Below are 17,332 nucleotides of genomic sequence, written 5' to 3'. Positions count from 1 at the left end.
TTTGCACAGTGAAGGAAACCACCAACAAAATGAAAAGACAGCCTGCTAAATGGAAGAAGGTATTTGCAAATGACATATCTAATAAGGGTTACTATGCAAAATATATAAAGAACTTATACAACTCAACACCAAAATAGTAATCATCGTCATCACCATCATCATCTGATGGGAAAAAAGGGCAGAGGACCTGAATAGACATGTTTCCAAAGAAGATACACAGATGCCTAAAAGGCATATAAAAATGCTCAGCATCACTAATCATTAAGGAAATGCCCATCAAAACCACAATGAAATATCACTTTACACTTGTCAGAATGACTAGTATCAAAAAGACAAAATAACTGTTGGAGAGGATGTGGAGAGAAATGAACCCTCGTGTCCTGATGGTGGGAATGTAATTTGGTACAACCACTGTGGAAAACAGGATGGAGGTACCTCAAAGTATTAAAAATAGAAATACTATATGATCCACTAATTCCACTACTGGGTATTTACCCAAAGAAAATGAAAATAACAATTTGAAGATATATGAACCCTATGTTTATTACAGCATTATTTACAAGAGCCAAGATATGAAGGCAACCCAAGAGTCCATTGACAGGTGAGTGGATTAAGGAACATGTAGTGAGGATTAATACACACACACACACACTATGTATATATATACACACACTATACTATACTATATATATACACATACAAAATGGAATATTACACCGCCATAAAAAGATTGAGATCTTACCATTAGCAACAACACAGATGGACTTAGAAGGTGTTATGCTAGGTGAAATTAGCCATATATATAGAGACAAATACCCTATGATTTCACTTATATGTGTAATCTAAAAAACAAAACAAATGAACAAACAAACATAAAGCAGAAACAGACCAAAAAACACAGAGAACAAAGTAATGGTTGCCAGAGGAGAGGGAGGGCAAGAGGATGAGCAAAATGGGTGAGGGGGAGTAGGAGGTACAGGCTTCCAGTGTTATGGAATAAATAATTCATGGATATGAAAGGTACAGTACAGGGAATAGAGTCAATGGTATTATAATACTATTGTATGGTGACTGATGGTTGCTACACTCATGGTGAGCACAGCATAATATATAGACTTGGTGAATCACTATGGTATACACCCAAAACTAATGTAATATTGTATGTCAACTATACTTCCATTAAAAAAATAAAATAGTCTGAATGACAAGCAACTGTAGATAGCAATATGTCATGATACATACTCTTTCTCCTCCATCTCCAATCACACTAAATCTTTTCATAGTTCTCTTATAACACGAAGAGAACTATGTGCTCTATGTATCTGTGTTTCTACTGGAAAATAAATTTTTTGTTCCTTTACTGATTCTCTTTATTCTCTCTTTTAGTGAATGACTCCCCCAAACTGAAACACACTTCGAATTTTGGATTTTGATGAAATCCTACTTGCTATGTGACATACATCTGGTTTCCTAAATGGCTGAAGGGATCTGATGACATAACTTAGAAGCACAGAGATAAGTTGAAGGTGAAGTTTAGCTAATGGCAAATGGGTAACAGCAGAAAGATGGACAGATAATATCTTCTCCTTTAATATCTTCTCCTTTCTTCCATAGTGGACTATGTTGAAACATGTTTCCTCCTTGAAACATTTCTGGAGAAGTCTCCTGCATCAAGTGAACTAAGCACCCAGTGAACAAACATCATATCACATTATGCTGCCTACACTCTGCCTAGCCTCAGTTTCCTCATCCCTCATCCTTATTCCCTGGGCCTGTACCTCACAAGTAATGTGTTAGTTCTTAATTCTTGTATCCAGTGTTACTATCTAGAGGATCTGAGGTAAGAAAATAATCACTTTTTAAAATTCCATACAATAGAATATGATGAAGTCAACTAAAATGAAACAGTTCTGTAGGTACTGAAATTGAATTCAACTATCAATCCATCCATAAATAGATAACTAGATAGAGATAGATAGAGAAATGGAAGGAAGGAAGGAAGGAAGGAAGGAAGGAAGGAAGGAAGGAAGGAAGGAAGGAAGGAAGGAAGGAAGGAAGGAAGGGAAAAAAGTACAGTGAATAACAGCACTTCTCTTGGCAAAAAAAGTTTCTTGTATGATTGAAATATCTTCTGAAGAATACACAAATAATAAATCATAATTATTTCCTCCAAGGTAGGTAATTGGCTGGTATGGTTCTTTTTCTTATGTGCCATTATAAAGCCTTTAAAATTTGTAGCTATATATGTATTACTCATTCATTAAAATTATTTTTTAAAAAAGGAAATGAACGATTACCATGAAAATAGATTTCACATAAATAAATAAATAAATAAATAAATAAATAAATAAATAAAGCAAGCAAGCAAGCCAGCCAGCCAACCAAGTATTTTTCTGTTTATATCCCAAGAATATAAGATTCCTCATTCAACTGATAAGTGTGAGAGTGGTAAGCAGGACTACATGATACTAGGTCTTAAAAACCATGTTGAGGTTGCTAAAATTTATTCTATGTGCAATTGGAGGCCATACTAGCCCACTGAGTAGCTTTGCATTGAGAAGAGAATTTTCACAAGTTTTTGGTAAAAAATGAATTAGATGAGAAAAAATGTGGAGGAGGATCTATTAGAGGTTGGTGCAATAACCCATATTTGCATGTAGGCTCTGATAAAAGAAGATGGGACAGATAAACTGGGGACTTTAAATTTTATGTTTTATGTAATTCTGTGAGCCATTGTGTGACTGTCAAAAATAGCAAATTATCTGGATCCTATATCACAGTTTTTGGCAAAATCACATCTCTATATTCCATTTTATCTCATGACAGACAAGTCAGTCATATTTCAGAAAGCATTTTTCCCTTTCAGCTTATTATAATATGTTACCAATTCTTATGACAATTAGTTTCTCAGAATCACCTTACATTAACAACATAATTTGAAAAGCTTAATGCTCTCATATTTGTCCAAGAAATATATAAGTAATCTGATTCTACAGACTACTTCTGATCTCCTAGGAAACCACCATAGTCAAGGGAAATATTGATTGAGGTAAATGCTGTCTTAGATGGTTAAAATACTCCAGTCGGAGACACCGAAATAAGATAAAATAGTATTTGCATAAATCAATACTCTTAATACTCAAGCTTCTCAAGGATATAGTGCCTGTTATATCCTTGCTTGCCTTTGGAAGTAAATATCTTGATTTTCATTTTCCCCATTCTTTGGGCTCTATGATTGTAGTTTTCCAGTTCCCAAAAGAAGAAAAGCTTTGTGGAAGAATTTAAAGTTTTTAAGAGAAAATCTTTGAAAGCCATATTTACCTTCATTTTTTAAAAAGGTGGGGGGAGGCTAAAATATATTGAAGACAAATATCCCTAGTGATGTGACCATTGAAAAGAGGAATATGTTAAAGTATCTCCAAATAGTATTTTTTAATGTTTTTAGGAAGACATATACTTGCTCTTCGAGATATATTACCAGGGATTAGGCTAAAAATATTTCTGTGTTTATATCAAGCTGAACAGATAGTTCTATCTCTAACAACTTATAGACAGAGGCCTTAATCAGAAACACAACAAAGAGAAGTGATAAGCGACTAAGAAACAAAATACACTGACTTATGTCTACCAGATTAGCACAGGTTCAGGACTTAATATTTTTAATTTGGTAGGGGGTTTCTGGTAAGTGTTTTGTGTGTGATATTCTTCTAAGGGAAAAATGACATTTCCTTTATTTTTTTTAGAAATTCATAATAGTTTACATTAGCTACTATAACAAATAAATCTCAAAACGTCTTTTGACTCTAATTTGGAAGAAGTTCACTTATGAGAATTTCCAAACAGAAATGTTATTCTTCTCCAGGCACTGATTTAGGAAACTCAGATCCTTTTATCTAGTTGTATGGTCATCTTTAACACATAGCTTCCAAGATCGTTGTGATTCTGCATCAAAGATGTTGATGGAAAAAAGAGTATAGAGGAAGTACATAATATGTAAATATATATTATATGTATTATATATATTATACTATAGATGTATATATACATATACACAATTTATACATCACATTTTATTTATCCATTCATTCACTGAGAGACACAGTTTGTTTGCATTTCTTGGCTATTGTGATAATGCTTATTATCTCATGTCTTTTTTTCATGACAATCATTCTACAGAAGTGAGGTGATATTTCATTATGGCTTTGATTTGCATTTTCCTGATGATTGGTGATGTTGAGTACCTTTGCATGTACTGGTTTGGTCATATGCATGTCTTCTTTAGAAAAATACTGCTTTAAGTTCTCTGACCATTTTTTAGTAAATTATTTGGGTGAGTTTTGTTTGCTCATTTGCTTTGCAATTCATTTGTATAAGTTACTTATGTATTTTAGATATAAACTCCTTATCAGATACATGGTTTACAAATATATCCTTCCATTTAGTAGGTTGCCTAATTATTCAGTAGATTGTTTCTTTTGCTATGCAGAAGCATTTTAATTTGATGTAGTTTCACATGTTTATTTTTGCTTTTGCTGCTTGTACTTTAAATTTTATATCCAAAAAAATTATTGCCAAGACCCATATTGAGAAGCTTTTTCCATATATATCCTTCTAGGAGTTTTAGGGTTTGAGATCTAACATTTAAGTCTCTAATTCATTTCAAGTTAATTTTTATGAGTGGTGTAAGATAGATTCATTTTTTTTGTTCCTTTAAATGGAAAATTTCAAATGTTGTCTTTGAGTTCACTGATTCCTTATCTGCATGATCAAGTCTGTTGTTGAAGCTCTTTACTGAATTTTTCAGTTCTATCATTGTATTCTTCAGCCCCAGGATCTCTGTTTGATTCTTTTTTATGCTTTTTATTTATTCATTTTGTTTATGAAGTGATTTCCTGCTTTGTTGTCCATATATATTCTCTTGTATTTCATTTAGTTTAAGATGATGATTTTGAATTCCTTGTCAGGCAAACAGTAAATCTCCATTTCTTTGAAGTTGGTTATACATGCTTTATTAGTTTCCTTTGGTGGTGTCATATTGGTCTGATTCTTCTTGATTCATGAGTTTTGTGCTTGTGTCAGTATATTTGAGAAAAGACTCCTTTTTCAGGCTTCACAGATTGGTTTCTGTACATAAATACCTTTTCCTGTTTGTTCTCCAGGGTTTTATATAGGGTTATATCTAGAATTGCTGTCATGCTGGGTTGGATCTGGTTAAGATTGCTTAGTGGGGTGCTGCTAGGACAAGGGTCCATTTCAAGATCCATAGCTGGATCTTCAGACAACCTATTATCAGGTGTATGACAGGTATGGCCATGTCAGGTGTATGCCAGGTCCCTGGAAGATCAGTTGTCTAGTCACCAGATGGATTCCTGGGTGGGCAGGACTGGCTCAGGACTTGCTGAGAGAAGCAAAAATCAAGCCCCAAATTAGTTTCAGTTCCCAGATCAATCTTCAAGATTGAGGTCTACAGACTTATCTCTGGAAGCATATCTAGGTGTCTCTCCCACCTGGTCTCTGGGTGGGATGGACTGGCCCCTGATCATTTCTGAAAGGGCTAGAGCTAAGTAAAGGTCCCTTTTAGGATCTCTTGAGGCACAGATGTGTCTCCTACCCGGTCCCTGTGACAGGAAGACTTCCTGTGGACTGTAGCTGAGAAAGCCTGGAACCAAGTATAATCCCTTTTTAGGGCCTCCAGTAGTACAAATGAGGGTATCTCCCACTGGTAACCTGGGCCATCAAGAAACCACAGACCATAGTTGTGAGGTGCTAGAGCCAAAGATAAGGCGGTCTCAGGATCTCCAAGAGCATAGGAATGTGTCCTACTAGGTCCCAGGGTTGGCAGAGCTGGCAGGTCTGGTGGTGGACTATAGCTTTGATATGATTGGAGTCAAGTACAGGACCCTTCAAGATATCCATGGGTGCAGCCAGGAGCCATCTCCTGCTGGGTCTCTGTGGTTGGGTGGCACTGGAGCCCAATAAAGGGCCCTTTCAAAATCTCTGGGGTTGCACAGGATAGTGTCTCCTGCTGAGACCTTGGATCCTCAGAACTGCTAGTCCTTCTGCTGAGGACTATGACTGTGAAGAAGTTGGAGCTGCATATAGGGCCCTCTCAGGTCTCTGGGGATGCAGATGGGAGTGTCGCCTGCAGGCTCCCTATTCCAGAAAGACTATTTGTAGAGTGTGGCTGACCAAGAGGGGCTAATGCTGATTCATGGACCACTTCAGAGTCCACAGCCAGGACAAAGGTCTGTAAGTCTTCTACAAAACACACAGGATAGGTGTGACTCCTCCCTCAACCCCTGGCATATAGCACTAGCAACAGATCCAAAGCCAAATAGCCCTATAGCTGAGTTTTCATGGGTACAGAGGTGTTTTCATTTCTGTGGCCTGGACCACAGTCAACAAATAAGCTTCCTTGGGTGTGAGCCTGCTTCTTAAAACAGCCTTGGTCTTGATCTGCACTAGGGTTTCACAGTCTCCTACCTAGATCCCAAAGTTCCAGCAAAGGCACTTTTGTCTGTGGATGAATGCCAAATTATTATTGTTGAGAAGGGAGATATATAGGCCACATCTTACCTGGCTATTTTACTGATGTCACTTAGTCTTTTTTTTTCTTTAAATAAATATGTTTATGTTCTTTAATAGGAGTCATCATGTATAGTGTAGAAGAAGAGAATAAAGATAACAATGATCTTCTTTTTGCCAGGGGATAACATTTTAAAAAGCCATTGAGAGGTGTGGCATAATCTTCAAGAATAGATAAGCAAGTTATGCTATGAAATACAGCATTATGTGCTCCAACAAATCAAGTTTTTTTTTTAAGATTTTATTTGTTTATTCATGAGAGACATGAGGGGGGTGGGTGCGAGCAGAGACATAAGCAGAGGGAGAAGCAGGCTCCATGCTGGGACCCCTGGGCTGAAGGTGGTGCTAAACCACTAAGCCACCTGAGTTGCCCAACAAATCAAGTTTGTTTTTTTGCTTTTTGTTTTTTGTTTTTTTTTTCAAAATAAAGCAGTTTTATTGTGTACATGAATAAAAACAGTATAGGAAATACATTGGAGTTAAGCATACTTTAACTTTTTTACTATTTGAGGGACAAAGCCTAGAGGTCCTCACAGTAATATACAGAAAATAGAACAAGTAACATCTTTATACAATAAACTGTTAGAAATGATAAGTTTAGGGATCCCTGGGTGGCACAGCGGTTTGGCGCCTGCCTTTGGCCCAGGGCGCGATCCTGGAGACCTGGGATCGAATCCCACGTCGGGCTCCCTGGTGCATGGAGCCTGCTTCTCCCTCTGCCTATGTCTCTGCCTCTCTCTCTCTCTCTCTCTCTCTCTCTCTGTGTGTGACTATCATAAATAAATAAAAATTTATATAAAAAAGACTATTAAAGAAAAAAAAAGAAATGATAAGTTTAAGTGTAAAGTTGTGCGTGCCTGCGGCTCATAAAGATTATCATGTATAGACTGGACCCTTCCCTATGTTAGATATTAAAAACACAACACAACCAAAAAAATCTTGGGTACTTAGAATTGACTGAGTACTGTAAAAATTCATAGTAATAAATGATGACAGTAGTAGTATTAAATCAAAAATAGTCAAGCATATATAGTGTTCCATTGAAGCAAAGGCATAGTTCATCTTCTCAAATTATTAAAAAATATATAATTCCAGTTTCTTTTTCTTGAGTTTGGAAAATTCTGTTTGCCAGAAAGCTAAGAAAAATGTATACCTTCTGCACTGAATCCATGTAGCAATCTGATGAAGTCATCTATGTGCATGGAACGGGCCCGCTTGTCACTAAAACCTGTGCTGGTTAGGATTTGCTGTATTTTATCTGCTATGCTGAAATTTTCTGGTATTATAATATTATGGAGCGAACAGTGGATTCTGTAGTTTTTTTCCAATAGCTGTTGCACTGCGCTTGACTTAAATGCAGCAGAGAGTGTCTTGTTCTTCCTAACAAAGGTGATCCTTACTAGGCCATCCCATTCCTGAAAATTGATGGGTGGTGGTGGGTTCTTAGGTTCTATTCTTACCACACTGGATTCTACCTTGGGTGGTGGCCTGAAGTTATTCTTTCCAACTTTCATCAGATGGTCCACACGTGCTAACAGCTGTATGTTGATTGAGAGTCTGCAGTATAATTTATCTCCAGGCATTGCAACTAGTCGGAGAGCAAATTCTCTTTGAAACATAAGTACAGCACATCTGAAAAAAGGTCGGTGCAGCAACAGCTTGAAGACAAAGGGGGAAGAGATCTGATACGGCAAATTTGCCACGCAAGCATCAAAGAATGGCAGATCTGTTTTCAACACATCACCCACCAGTACCTGAAGCTTGCTGGCCAGAGGCGTGCCCTGAACTCTTTTGTGAGGTTCCGCTACTAGCCTTGGGTCAAGTTCACAGGCAATTACCTTTTTTACCTTTTCTAGCAACTCAACAGTCATATTGCCAGTTCCAGGTCCAACTTCCAGCACCACATCAGTTGGTCCTAAGGCAGCCTTGTCGATGATGCTGTTCACAACGAGAGGGTTTTTCAGTATGTGCTGCCCAATCCCCGTGTTGAACGTCAGTCCTCCCGCGCTTTTCAGCTCCCGGCTCTGCTTGAGCCGCTCGCGGCGGCGACCGCTCGTCCCCGCCTTGATCTTCGGCATCGCGGCGGGCGCAGACCCACAGGCCTCGGGCACGACAGCGGCCCCAAGGCGGCGCCCCCAGGGCCACACGTGGGCTCTGCCCCGGGTACGGCGTGCACCTGTCCGCGGTGCATCCCGGAGGGACCCAAATCAAGTTGGAAGAGTAATTCTCACACTTGATAACTTTATGTCAGTACATGCTAAAGATCCCAGCTCATAATGCTGATGTTGAATGTGTTTTCTCAGTAAAGAATGTTGAATGGGCAAAAGAACCAAATACTTTTTATATAAACATTGTGCCAGTTATGTTACGATGTAAATGGAATATATATTATAACTGCAAGGGATTTTATAAGCAAATTCCATGAAACAAGGAACTATTAAGCAGAGCTAAAACAAGGCAATATAATTAAAGAAAGAGGTATAGAATTTGGATATGTGTAGTTTATTTCAGATGTGCAATAATTTTTCAGTATTAGTGTGTCCTGAGTAATAGTCTTTATCTCAGTATACATATACATAGGCAATTAAAAATAATTCAAATTTACCTGAACATCCTGTATTTTTATTTTTTTATTTTTTTTTCTTTTTTATTTATTTATTTTTTTTTTTATTTTTTTTTTCATCCTGTATTTTTATTTGTTAAATTTGGCAATCCAACCTAATAACAAGTATTCAATCCCACAATTTATCTTTACCACTCTAAGGATTTACCAGTGTTTATGTTGTCAACCCTCTGAAAGCTAGCATGCTAATTTAGTGGTTAAAGGCAAGTAGGAGGAGCCAAACTATTTGTGTTCAAATCCTGATTCTTTATTTTTTTTTTAAGATTTTATTTATTTATTCATGAAAGACACAGAAACATAGGCAGAGAGAGAAGCAAGCTCCATGCAGGGAGCCTGATGTGGGACTCGATCCCCGGACTCCAGGACCACACCCTGGGCCGAAGTCAGGCACTAAACCGCTGAGCCATCCAGTGATCCCCTCAAATCCTGCTTCTTTAGATGTCTCAACTTTCCTGTTACTTAAACTCTGACATTCTCTATCCCTAAAGGTAGAGTTGAAAACAATATCTACCCTCAGAAGACTGACAGGTGAGTTAACACTTGGAAAGGCATTTTTCATAGTATGCACCATACAAAACATACTACTCAACATTCTTCAGGCTAGAGTCAAGGTTGTACATCCTGCAGATATAGAGATTTTGCTTATCTGTCTTTTGCATCCTTCACAATACCATACATATAGTAGATAATCAAGAATATTCTCTGAAGGAATCAATGAGCAAAATATAACAATTAATTGTGGCCCTTAAATTCTCTTCTACATGCAATTCATAAAGGAGCCTGGATGAATTCCATCCATGGAATTACCTTGCAAACAGTATTGTCAGTGCTAGGAAACATCCAGGTAAAAGGAAAAAGTATATTACATATGGATCCTTCGAAGGGTCCTATGTAAATAAAAGTATCTGAAGTTAATTTGCCTAAAGGATACACTGAGTGCTGTTTTAGGTAAACAAAAGAAACAATCAGGAATGAGGAAACACACTGCAGAGAGCTTCCAGAGTTTGGGGAGCTCAGCCAAATGCAAAAAAGTTTAACCAGGAACTACTAAACAAAGGTTAAATTCCCAGGCTGTTTACTCTGTTTTACAGTGAAATCCTTCCTCATAGTCCATCAAATCCAAATGGACTAAGAGGGAAAATGATGAAGGGAAATGTCCTGCTTCACTGAAGAATAGCATAAAGCAGAGTTTCTCAAGCTTTTTATGTATTAGAATCACCTTGAAGGTTAAATGCAGATTCCTTAGTTCCCAGGTGATGTTGATGCTTCTGGTCAAGGGACCACATATGTAGAACCACTGACCTAGAGGAATAAAATTGAGAGGCACAGAATACCATAAATAGTTTTTCTTTCCTCTTAGCTCTTCATTCCTACAAGCCCTATCCACAAGGAGAAGGTACCCATTAATGGCTATTTTACTAGCTGACACAGGATTTTGCCTCTGAATTAAGCTTTTAATGAGATTTCTCCACAGGTAAACCAAGTAATTTCACCTGCTGCAAAAAAGTGAAACGATTCTATGAGAAGCAGCACCTTAAGTTAAAATCCTCTGTAAATGGAGAGAGGAAATTTAAACTTAAAGCATCATATGTGGTAAATTGAGAACCAAAACATGGCCTATGCAGCTTTGCCAAGGTCAAATGACTCCTGGTTTTCTCCCCCAACCATGAAATGGAACCATTCATTCCTTGCCAAGAATCTGTGCTGACAGCCCATATGGGGAGGCTTCAGTGGGACCCAACTCTGTACCTCAACCTTCTGAAAGTGGGCCCCTGCCCTGCCCTCTGTTCCCCCTTTGCCTCTAAATTCGTCCCATCTTTCAGTGCTCCAATTCAAGCCCTAGCCTCTTTTCCTCTTTACTGAAAGCCAAGAGCCATGGGAATCTAGACCAAGTATGTCAGCATTCAAGTACATACTTTTTCTAATAAACATCCAGATATCCAAGTATGACTTACATATAGGTAGATATTTTGCTGAGAAATGAGACTTCTTACATCTACATAGCTTAACCAACAGAACGAGAACTAGAAGACCTGTGCCAGTTAAATCCTTTTAACTCTTTGTTCCAGGAAATTCTTGTCCAGGAAGATAAAACTATAAAATAATTGACATGATTCTTTGTTTCAACAAACTCCTAAAAACCAATTTGTCCTGGGCAAACAGTGAGTTAGTTAATCAAGATCCACTTCAAGGCCCTACCATTGCCATGTACACCAATGCCAAACTATTAGGTCTTCTACTCTGCCCGTTCCCAGTTATTTTCCCACCATGAATGACCTACCCCAAGCCACGTGGGCCAGACCCCCAATCCATAAATACCCCCCTCTAATATCAAGTTGGTGTTCCTCCTTACAGTAGTCAGTCTAATAAACACATGTTAGCATGAGCAATGCATTTTCTGGTCTTTGGAAGTCAAGCATGGATACTTTCCATATAGCATATACACTATCCAGAAGACTCATTTATTCAAACACTAAGAGATCACTATTTTTTCAACACACAATCTTTCTTCTCTTCTTATATTAAAATGGAATTTTAGATGACTGAGTTAAAAGTCCAAGAATATGAGTATCATCCAGTGGCCTTCAAAGATCTTTTTTTTAAGATAGATTGATTGATTGATTGATTGATTTATGATAGACATAGAGAGAGAGAGGCAGAGACACAGGCAGAGGAGAAGCATGCTCCATGCCGGGAGCCTGATGTGGGACTCGATCCCGGGACTCCAGGATCGAGCCCTGGGCCAAAGGCAGGCGCCAAACTGCTGAGCCACCCAGGGATCCCCGCCTTCAAATATCTTACAAGAATTTGATAAAACTACGTATACCTCCACAAAATTTTAAATTGATATCTGAAATTTTCACAAGTTACAACAAATATAATTTCTAACATGTTTTAAATGTTGGTATTTCAAAATTAAACCATTACATCACTGAAGCAGTCCTCTCCTACATGGTCTCATAGAATAAAATACTATAGTCATTTGATATCACCATTTTCCATTAAAAATACATAAACAACCTTAATAGAAACTGCATTGTTCCTTGTACTTTTGTATTTCCATTCCATTTTCCTCACATACTTTTATCTTCATGTAAATTATTTTATAACTTAAAAAACTTTTAGTAAAAAAAAAAAAATCTTTTAGTTACCCTATTAAAACTCCTTTGCAATGAAAGACACTATAAATACAATAATTTTAAAAGTTAATTTTTTAAAAGATTTATTTATTTTAGAGAGAGTGCATGCATTCTTGTGGGAGGGGAAGGGCATAGGAAGAGGAAGAAAGAGAATCTTAAATGGGCTCTATGCCCAGTGGGGAGCCTGATGGTGTGGCTGGAACCCACAACCCTGAGATCATGACCCAAACCAAAACCAAGAGTCAGCCACTTAGTTAACTGTGCCACCCAGGTGTCCCTAAAAGTTAAATTTCTTAGGACCAAAAGGATATACATGTTTATGATGTTATTTTAACAACTAAAAGTAAATGGCTCATTAAAACAACATAAGTATATTACCAATTTTGACAATTATTAACTCAAACATAAAATTTTATTGTAAATCAATCTTTAATTAGATAGTTGGGTCCCTCTTTTTTAAATTAATTAATGTATCCATAGACTAATGTAAATCTGGAATGAGACAAATTTTAATATCAATTATATTCCTATTTTTCATGTTCTATAGACATGAAAGACATAAGCCCCAAGAAACCCTGTTACTTACTTATTTACTTACATACATACATAGGAGTAGAGGTGCTTTTTATTAAGTAGCTATAACAATTCTTTGAATTCCTTCTAAAAACTATCCAAAATTCATATAGTGACAAAGCATCAAATATTATTTTTTTCAAGAGTGGCAGAATGTTGATAATTTTTGAAGTTGGAATGATGGGTATGTGGGAATTCATTATAAAGATCTCACTACCTTTGTGGATGATTGAAAACCTCCACAAAATTATGTTTTAAAAATTACTTTTGTAATCTATCAGTTGATAACTTCATTAGGATCCCCTTAAATTTTGTTGAAAGTGAAGAATTAGAACCCTATGACTTGCAAAGTGATTCATTACTTAATCATTAGAATCACTTATTTTCCCAAGACAAAAATCACTATTTTCAATTATCATATTGCTTGGCATTCTTACAATTTTTTACACATCAGGGCAATGCATCATGTTAAGATTTGGGCAAGTGAGAAATATGTGTTTCTTTTGTAAATTTTGAGAAGGGCAATTGTGAAAAGAAGAGAGGAAAAAGTTGCTTCCCACCACATGGTTGTTCTGGGCAGAATTTTAGGGAACAACACATGAAGAAAATTGAAGATCTTATCAATTTCCTTAAAACTCTCTTTTCCTAGAAAGGCTTTAAGTAGACCTAGGGCTCTACATAACAATTTGAAAGCTAGTGTTCTAAACTATATTTCTCCCCCCATTACCTACTGTCACCTATCCATATCTCTTTGTATCTGCATAGTAGCTTTGCTTTTGTAACTAGAGGGGGACTGGGGTGTATTTATTTGAGTGGAAGCCCTGGTGTCTGTCTCAAACCAGCCACCTCAATTAGGTTTGAGAACTTATAATTGAAGAGATAAGGGCTAAAAACTTTTCATGATACTTGGTGAAATGCTAGTTAATGGGTCGGCAAAGAAGGGTAGAAGTTAATGGGATACAGTTGATTAAAGGCCTTGTGAGACACCGAGTCCAATAGAGCTTCTAGATGCTGATGGTAAAATAGATTAGAAAGAGATTAGAACCCATGTCTAGAGCAAGTGGCTTTGGGAATAACTAGACATGGCATCTTTAGCAGAAACACTGCAAGTTTTAACCTAGGTAATAAGAGGGGACATAGAAACTTAAGCCATTATCATTTTGTCATTTGGTTCATTTTACTTCATTTTGTAATTACAAGTTATTGGTGCCTGGAATAGAGCTATTTTAGGAAAATGAGTTTTATCAAAAGTGGTAATATGTTTCAGGAGTCTCTAAAAACCTAAGATTCATCAGAGGGCTTAGGCACCATCATGGGAAGGCATCTACTTCTTCCTCAAGAAGGGCAATCCCAGTTTTATTAGTTTTGTATATTGAGACTTTACATATAGTTTCATTTGGAAGAGAGGTTAGTTCTACTTATACTTAGTTTATAGAAAAGTAAATGAGTTTTGGAGTTAAGATTTCCATGTCTAACCTTGGAGAAGTTATCAAAACTCTTTCGACCCTTGGTTATCTATAAAATGAGAACAATTATAGATTCTATTTAGTGTTATTGTCTACAGCTACTTTGTAAATTTTAATAAATCTTAAGAGCAGCATATTTAAAATGTCCCTTATTAGGTATGGGTGTTAGCAATTGTGAAACTATATGTATTTGGGTTAAAACAATTAAGTAGGCGATCTCTGGGTGGCTCAGCAGTTTAGCACCTGCCTTTGGCCCAGGGCGTGATCCTGGAGTTCTGGGATCGAGTCCTGCGTCAGGCTTGGCATGGAGCCCGCTTCTCCCTTCTCCTGTGTCTCTGCCTCTCTCTCTCTCTCTCTCTCTCTCTCTCTCATAAATAAATAAATAAATAAATAAATAAATAAATAAATAAATAAATACAAACAAGTAAATGCATTGTAGGTAATGAGAATTCTGTTTGTCACTATCAGAAAAAAGTTACAAAGTCTATGGAGGTATCAGTTTCAACACATAGTTTAATAGATTATGGATAAAGAGATGGATGGATGAATGGATGGATAGATGGATGGATGGATGGATGGATGGATGGATGGATGGATGGATGGATGGAAAGTACAGACTGCATCTACTACTAACATTGGTTAGCATTCATGCATTTATTCCACTGCTCTATCTGCTGAGACAGTCAAGAAGCAGTGATACCCCAGGAGCACTGAGCACATCTAGTGCCCAGATCTTTGATTTCTAAATATAATTTTTCAGGTGCCTGGGTGGCTCAGTCTGTTAAGCATCTACCTTTGGCTCAGGTCATGATCCCAGGATCCTGAGATCATGTCCTGTGCATGGGCTCCCTGGTCAGTGGGAAGTCTGCTTCTCCCTCTCCCTCTCCCTCTGCCCCTTTCTCCACTCATGCTCACTTGCTCTGCCTCATTTTCTCTCAAATACATAAATAAAATCTTAAAATTTTTAAATACAAATTTTCAATAAAAAGAACTGGGGTTCCTTGGGTAAGTGGTTGATTTCAGAGCTGGGGCAGGAAAAATATATGCAGAACTTGGAGAATTTTGTGATGCCAGACAATAAGAAAGTACTAAGAAGAGAAATTTTGTGTAGGAAGGTAGAGCATGTCAAAAGAATACATAGCCCAACTGGAAAGAGCCCCCTCAGTGGCCAAAGCTGGACAGTTTTGAGGAATAAAATAAATGATGACTGTATTAAAACCCAAAGAATAAAATAAATATCCACAAATTCAAATGGATATAAATAAATAATTGAATAAATAAAAGGAGGAGAAAAGACAACTCTTCTTTAAAAAAGCATTTCAATTAAATGTAGAAGGAATGATGGAAATAGAAAATCATCATTAGACACCAAAGAAATAATTACTGTAGGTAAAACCCACTAATAGATATTGAAATTAGTGGGTAAGGGTTTAAGAAGAAACCCTTTGAAGAATATTTGCATGGTCTTAGAGAATCTCCTCTAAAGTATTTATTACAATGGGAAAAGTAGTCATTGTGCAGTGGAGAAACCTGGCAAACACGATCTTAACACATTGTGAAGGCATTTGAAGAATGGAGTGGGGTGTTCTTCAATTTTTTGTAAGTAGTGGTGTGGTGGATATTGACAAGATTCAGTGAAAAAGGCTAAGGATGCTACATGTCCTACAGGGAGAGGAACAGTCATACATGATGAGTTCTACTGCTTTCAGCACAACTTTCAGATGTGAAATCATGTAAATGGAACATTTTACATAGAATGGAAATGAAAAGCCATGTTATGATCTTTAGGTAACTAAGCTAACTATGTTCGGCACAGAAGCACAACGTATTTTTAGCATGGTGTTAAAATTCATTGAATTCAACTGCCATATCAATCAAGGAAAGATTGTACATCGTTTTGCTTAAGAAAGAGTTGTTCGTTTCAAAAATCACATCACTGTGATGACAAGGTTTGAGTCATTTCTAAAAAAATATTATTTTACAGTTATAGTTATTCTATGCTCACATGCAAGCACATGAATTCCTGAAGTCTTCTAGTATAGTGGTACATGAGTATCTACATAGTGAAATATGTAATATCCGATTATAAATATTCATTTTATGTTGTTTTATAATTAGGTCAGTGTATTGACTTAGATGAAAGTATATAGTATCTTTAGTTCAGGGTGTATAAAAGGCTGTAAAATATTTTTAAAGTAATTTAATCAACAAATAGTCCTGGGACAACTGGATATCTACATGCAAAATGAGGATTTGGACCTCTTCCTCATACTATATACATAAATTAACTCAAAATATATCAAAACCTAAATAAAAGAGTGAAAACCATAAAATTTTAGAAGAAAGCATTGTAGTGAGTCTTTGCAACCTTGAATGTGGCAATGGATTTTTATTTATTTGTTTGTTTTATTTTTTAAAAGATTTTATTTATTTATTCATGAGTTACACAGAGAGAGAGAGAGAGGCAGAGACACAGGCAGAGGGAGAATCAGGCTCCACACAGGGTGCCCGATGTGGGACTCGATCCCTGGACTCCAGGATCAGGCCCTGGGCCAAAGGCAGGCGCCAAACCGCTGAGCCACCCCGGGGATCCTGGCAATGGATTTTTAGATATGAAACTAAAAGCATGAACAATGAAAGAAAGAAAATAAATTGGACTTATTAAAATTAAAATATTTTGTGCATCAAAGGACATGATCAAGAAAGTAAAAAAAAAAAAAACACCCTACAGAATGGGAGAAAATATTTGCAAATCATTATCTGTTAAGGTTATAATATATAGACCATAAAAAACCCTTATGACTCAAGAAGACAACTGTATTAAAAATGGTCATATGATGGGAATAGACATTTCTCCAGAAAAGATATACAAGTGGCCAATACCACATGGAAAGATGTTCAATACCATATTTACCAGGAAAATGTGAATCAAAATAATAAGATAC

General features: G+C 36.8%; 1 protein-coding gene and 1 long non-coding RNA gene across 2 annotated transcripts; one reads left to right on the top strand and one right to left on the bottom strand.

Moving 5' to 3' along the window:
* Positions 1-494: 494 nt before the first annotated feature.
* LOC119865827 lies at positions 495-1,884 on the top strand. The gene is made up of 3 exons (XR_005378182.1): positions 495-601; positions 1,387-1,526; positions 1,615-1,884. It is a non-coding gene; the product is annotated as an uncharacterized LOC119865827 (long non-coding RNA).
* Positions 1,885-7,604: 5,720 nt separating this feature from the next.
* LOC478072 (probable dimethyladenosine transferase) lies at positions 7,605-8,725 on the bottom strand. Its single transcript, XM_038573043.1, has one exon. The coding sequence runs from the start codon at positions 8,661-8,663 to the stop codon at positions 7,722-7,724; it is 942 nt and encodes a 313-aa protein (XP_038428971.1). The 5' UTR covers positions 8,664-8,725; the 3' UTR covers positions 7,605-7,721.
* Positions 8,726-17,332: the final 8,607 nt, after the last annotated feature.

This window comes from Canis lupus, chromosome 25, assembly GCF_011100685.1.
Source record: "Canis lupus familiaris isolate Mischka breed German Shepherd chromosome 25, alternate assembly UU_Cfam_GSD_1.0, whole genome shotgun sequence".
In the NCBI taxonomy this organism is placed as follows: Eukaryota; Metazoa; Chordata; class Mammalia; order Carnivora; family Canidae; genus Canis; species Canis lupus.
The sequence above is the reverse complement of the archived record's forward strand: the minus strand, read 5'-3'. Positions and strand labels throughout refer to the sequence as shown.

Coding starts and splice junctions, on each gene's coding strand:
- LOC478072 (XM_038573043.1), bottom strand. CDS start 8,663: ATGCCGAAGATCAAGGCGGGGACGAGCGGTCGCCGCCGCGAGCGGCTC.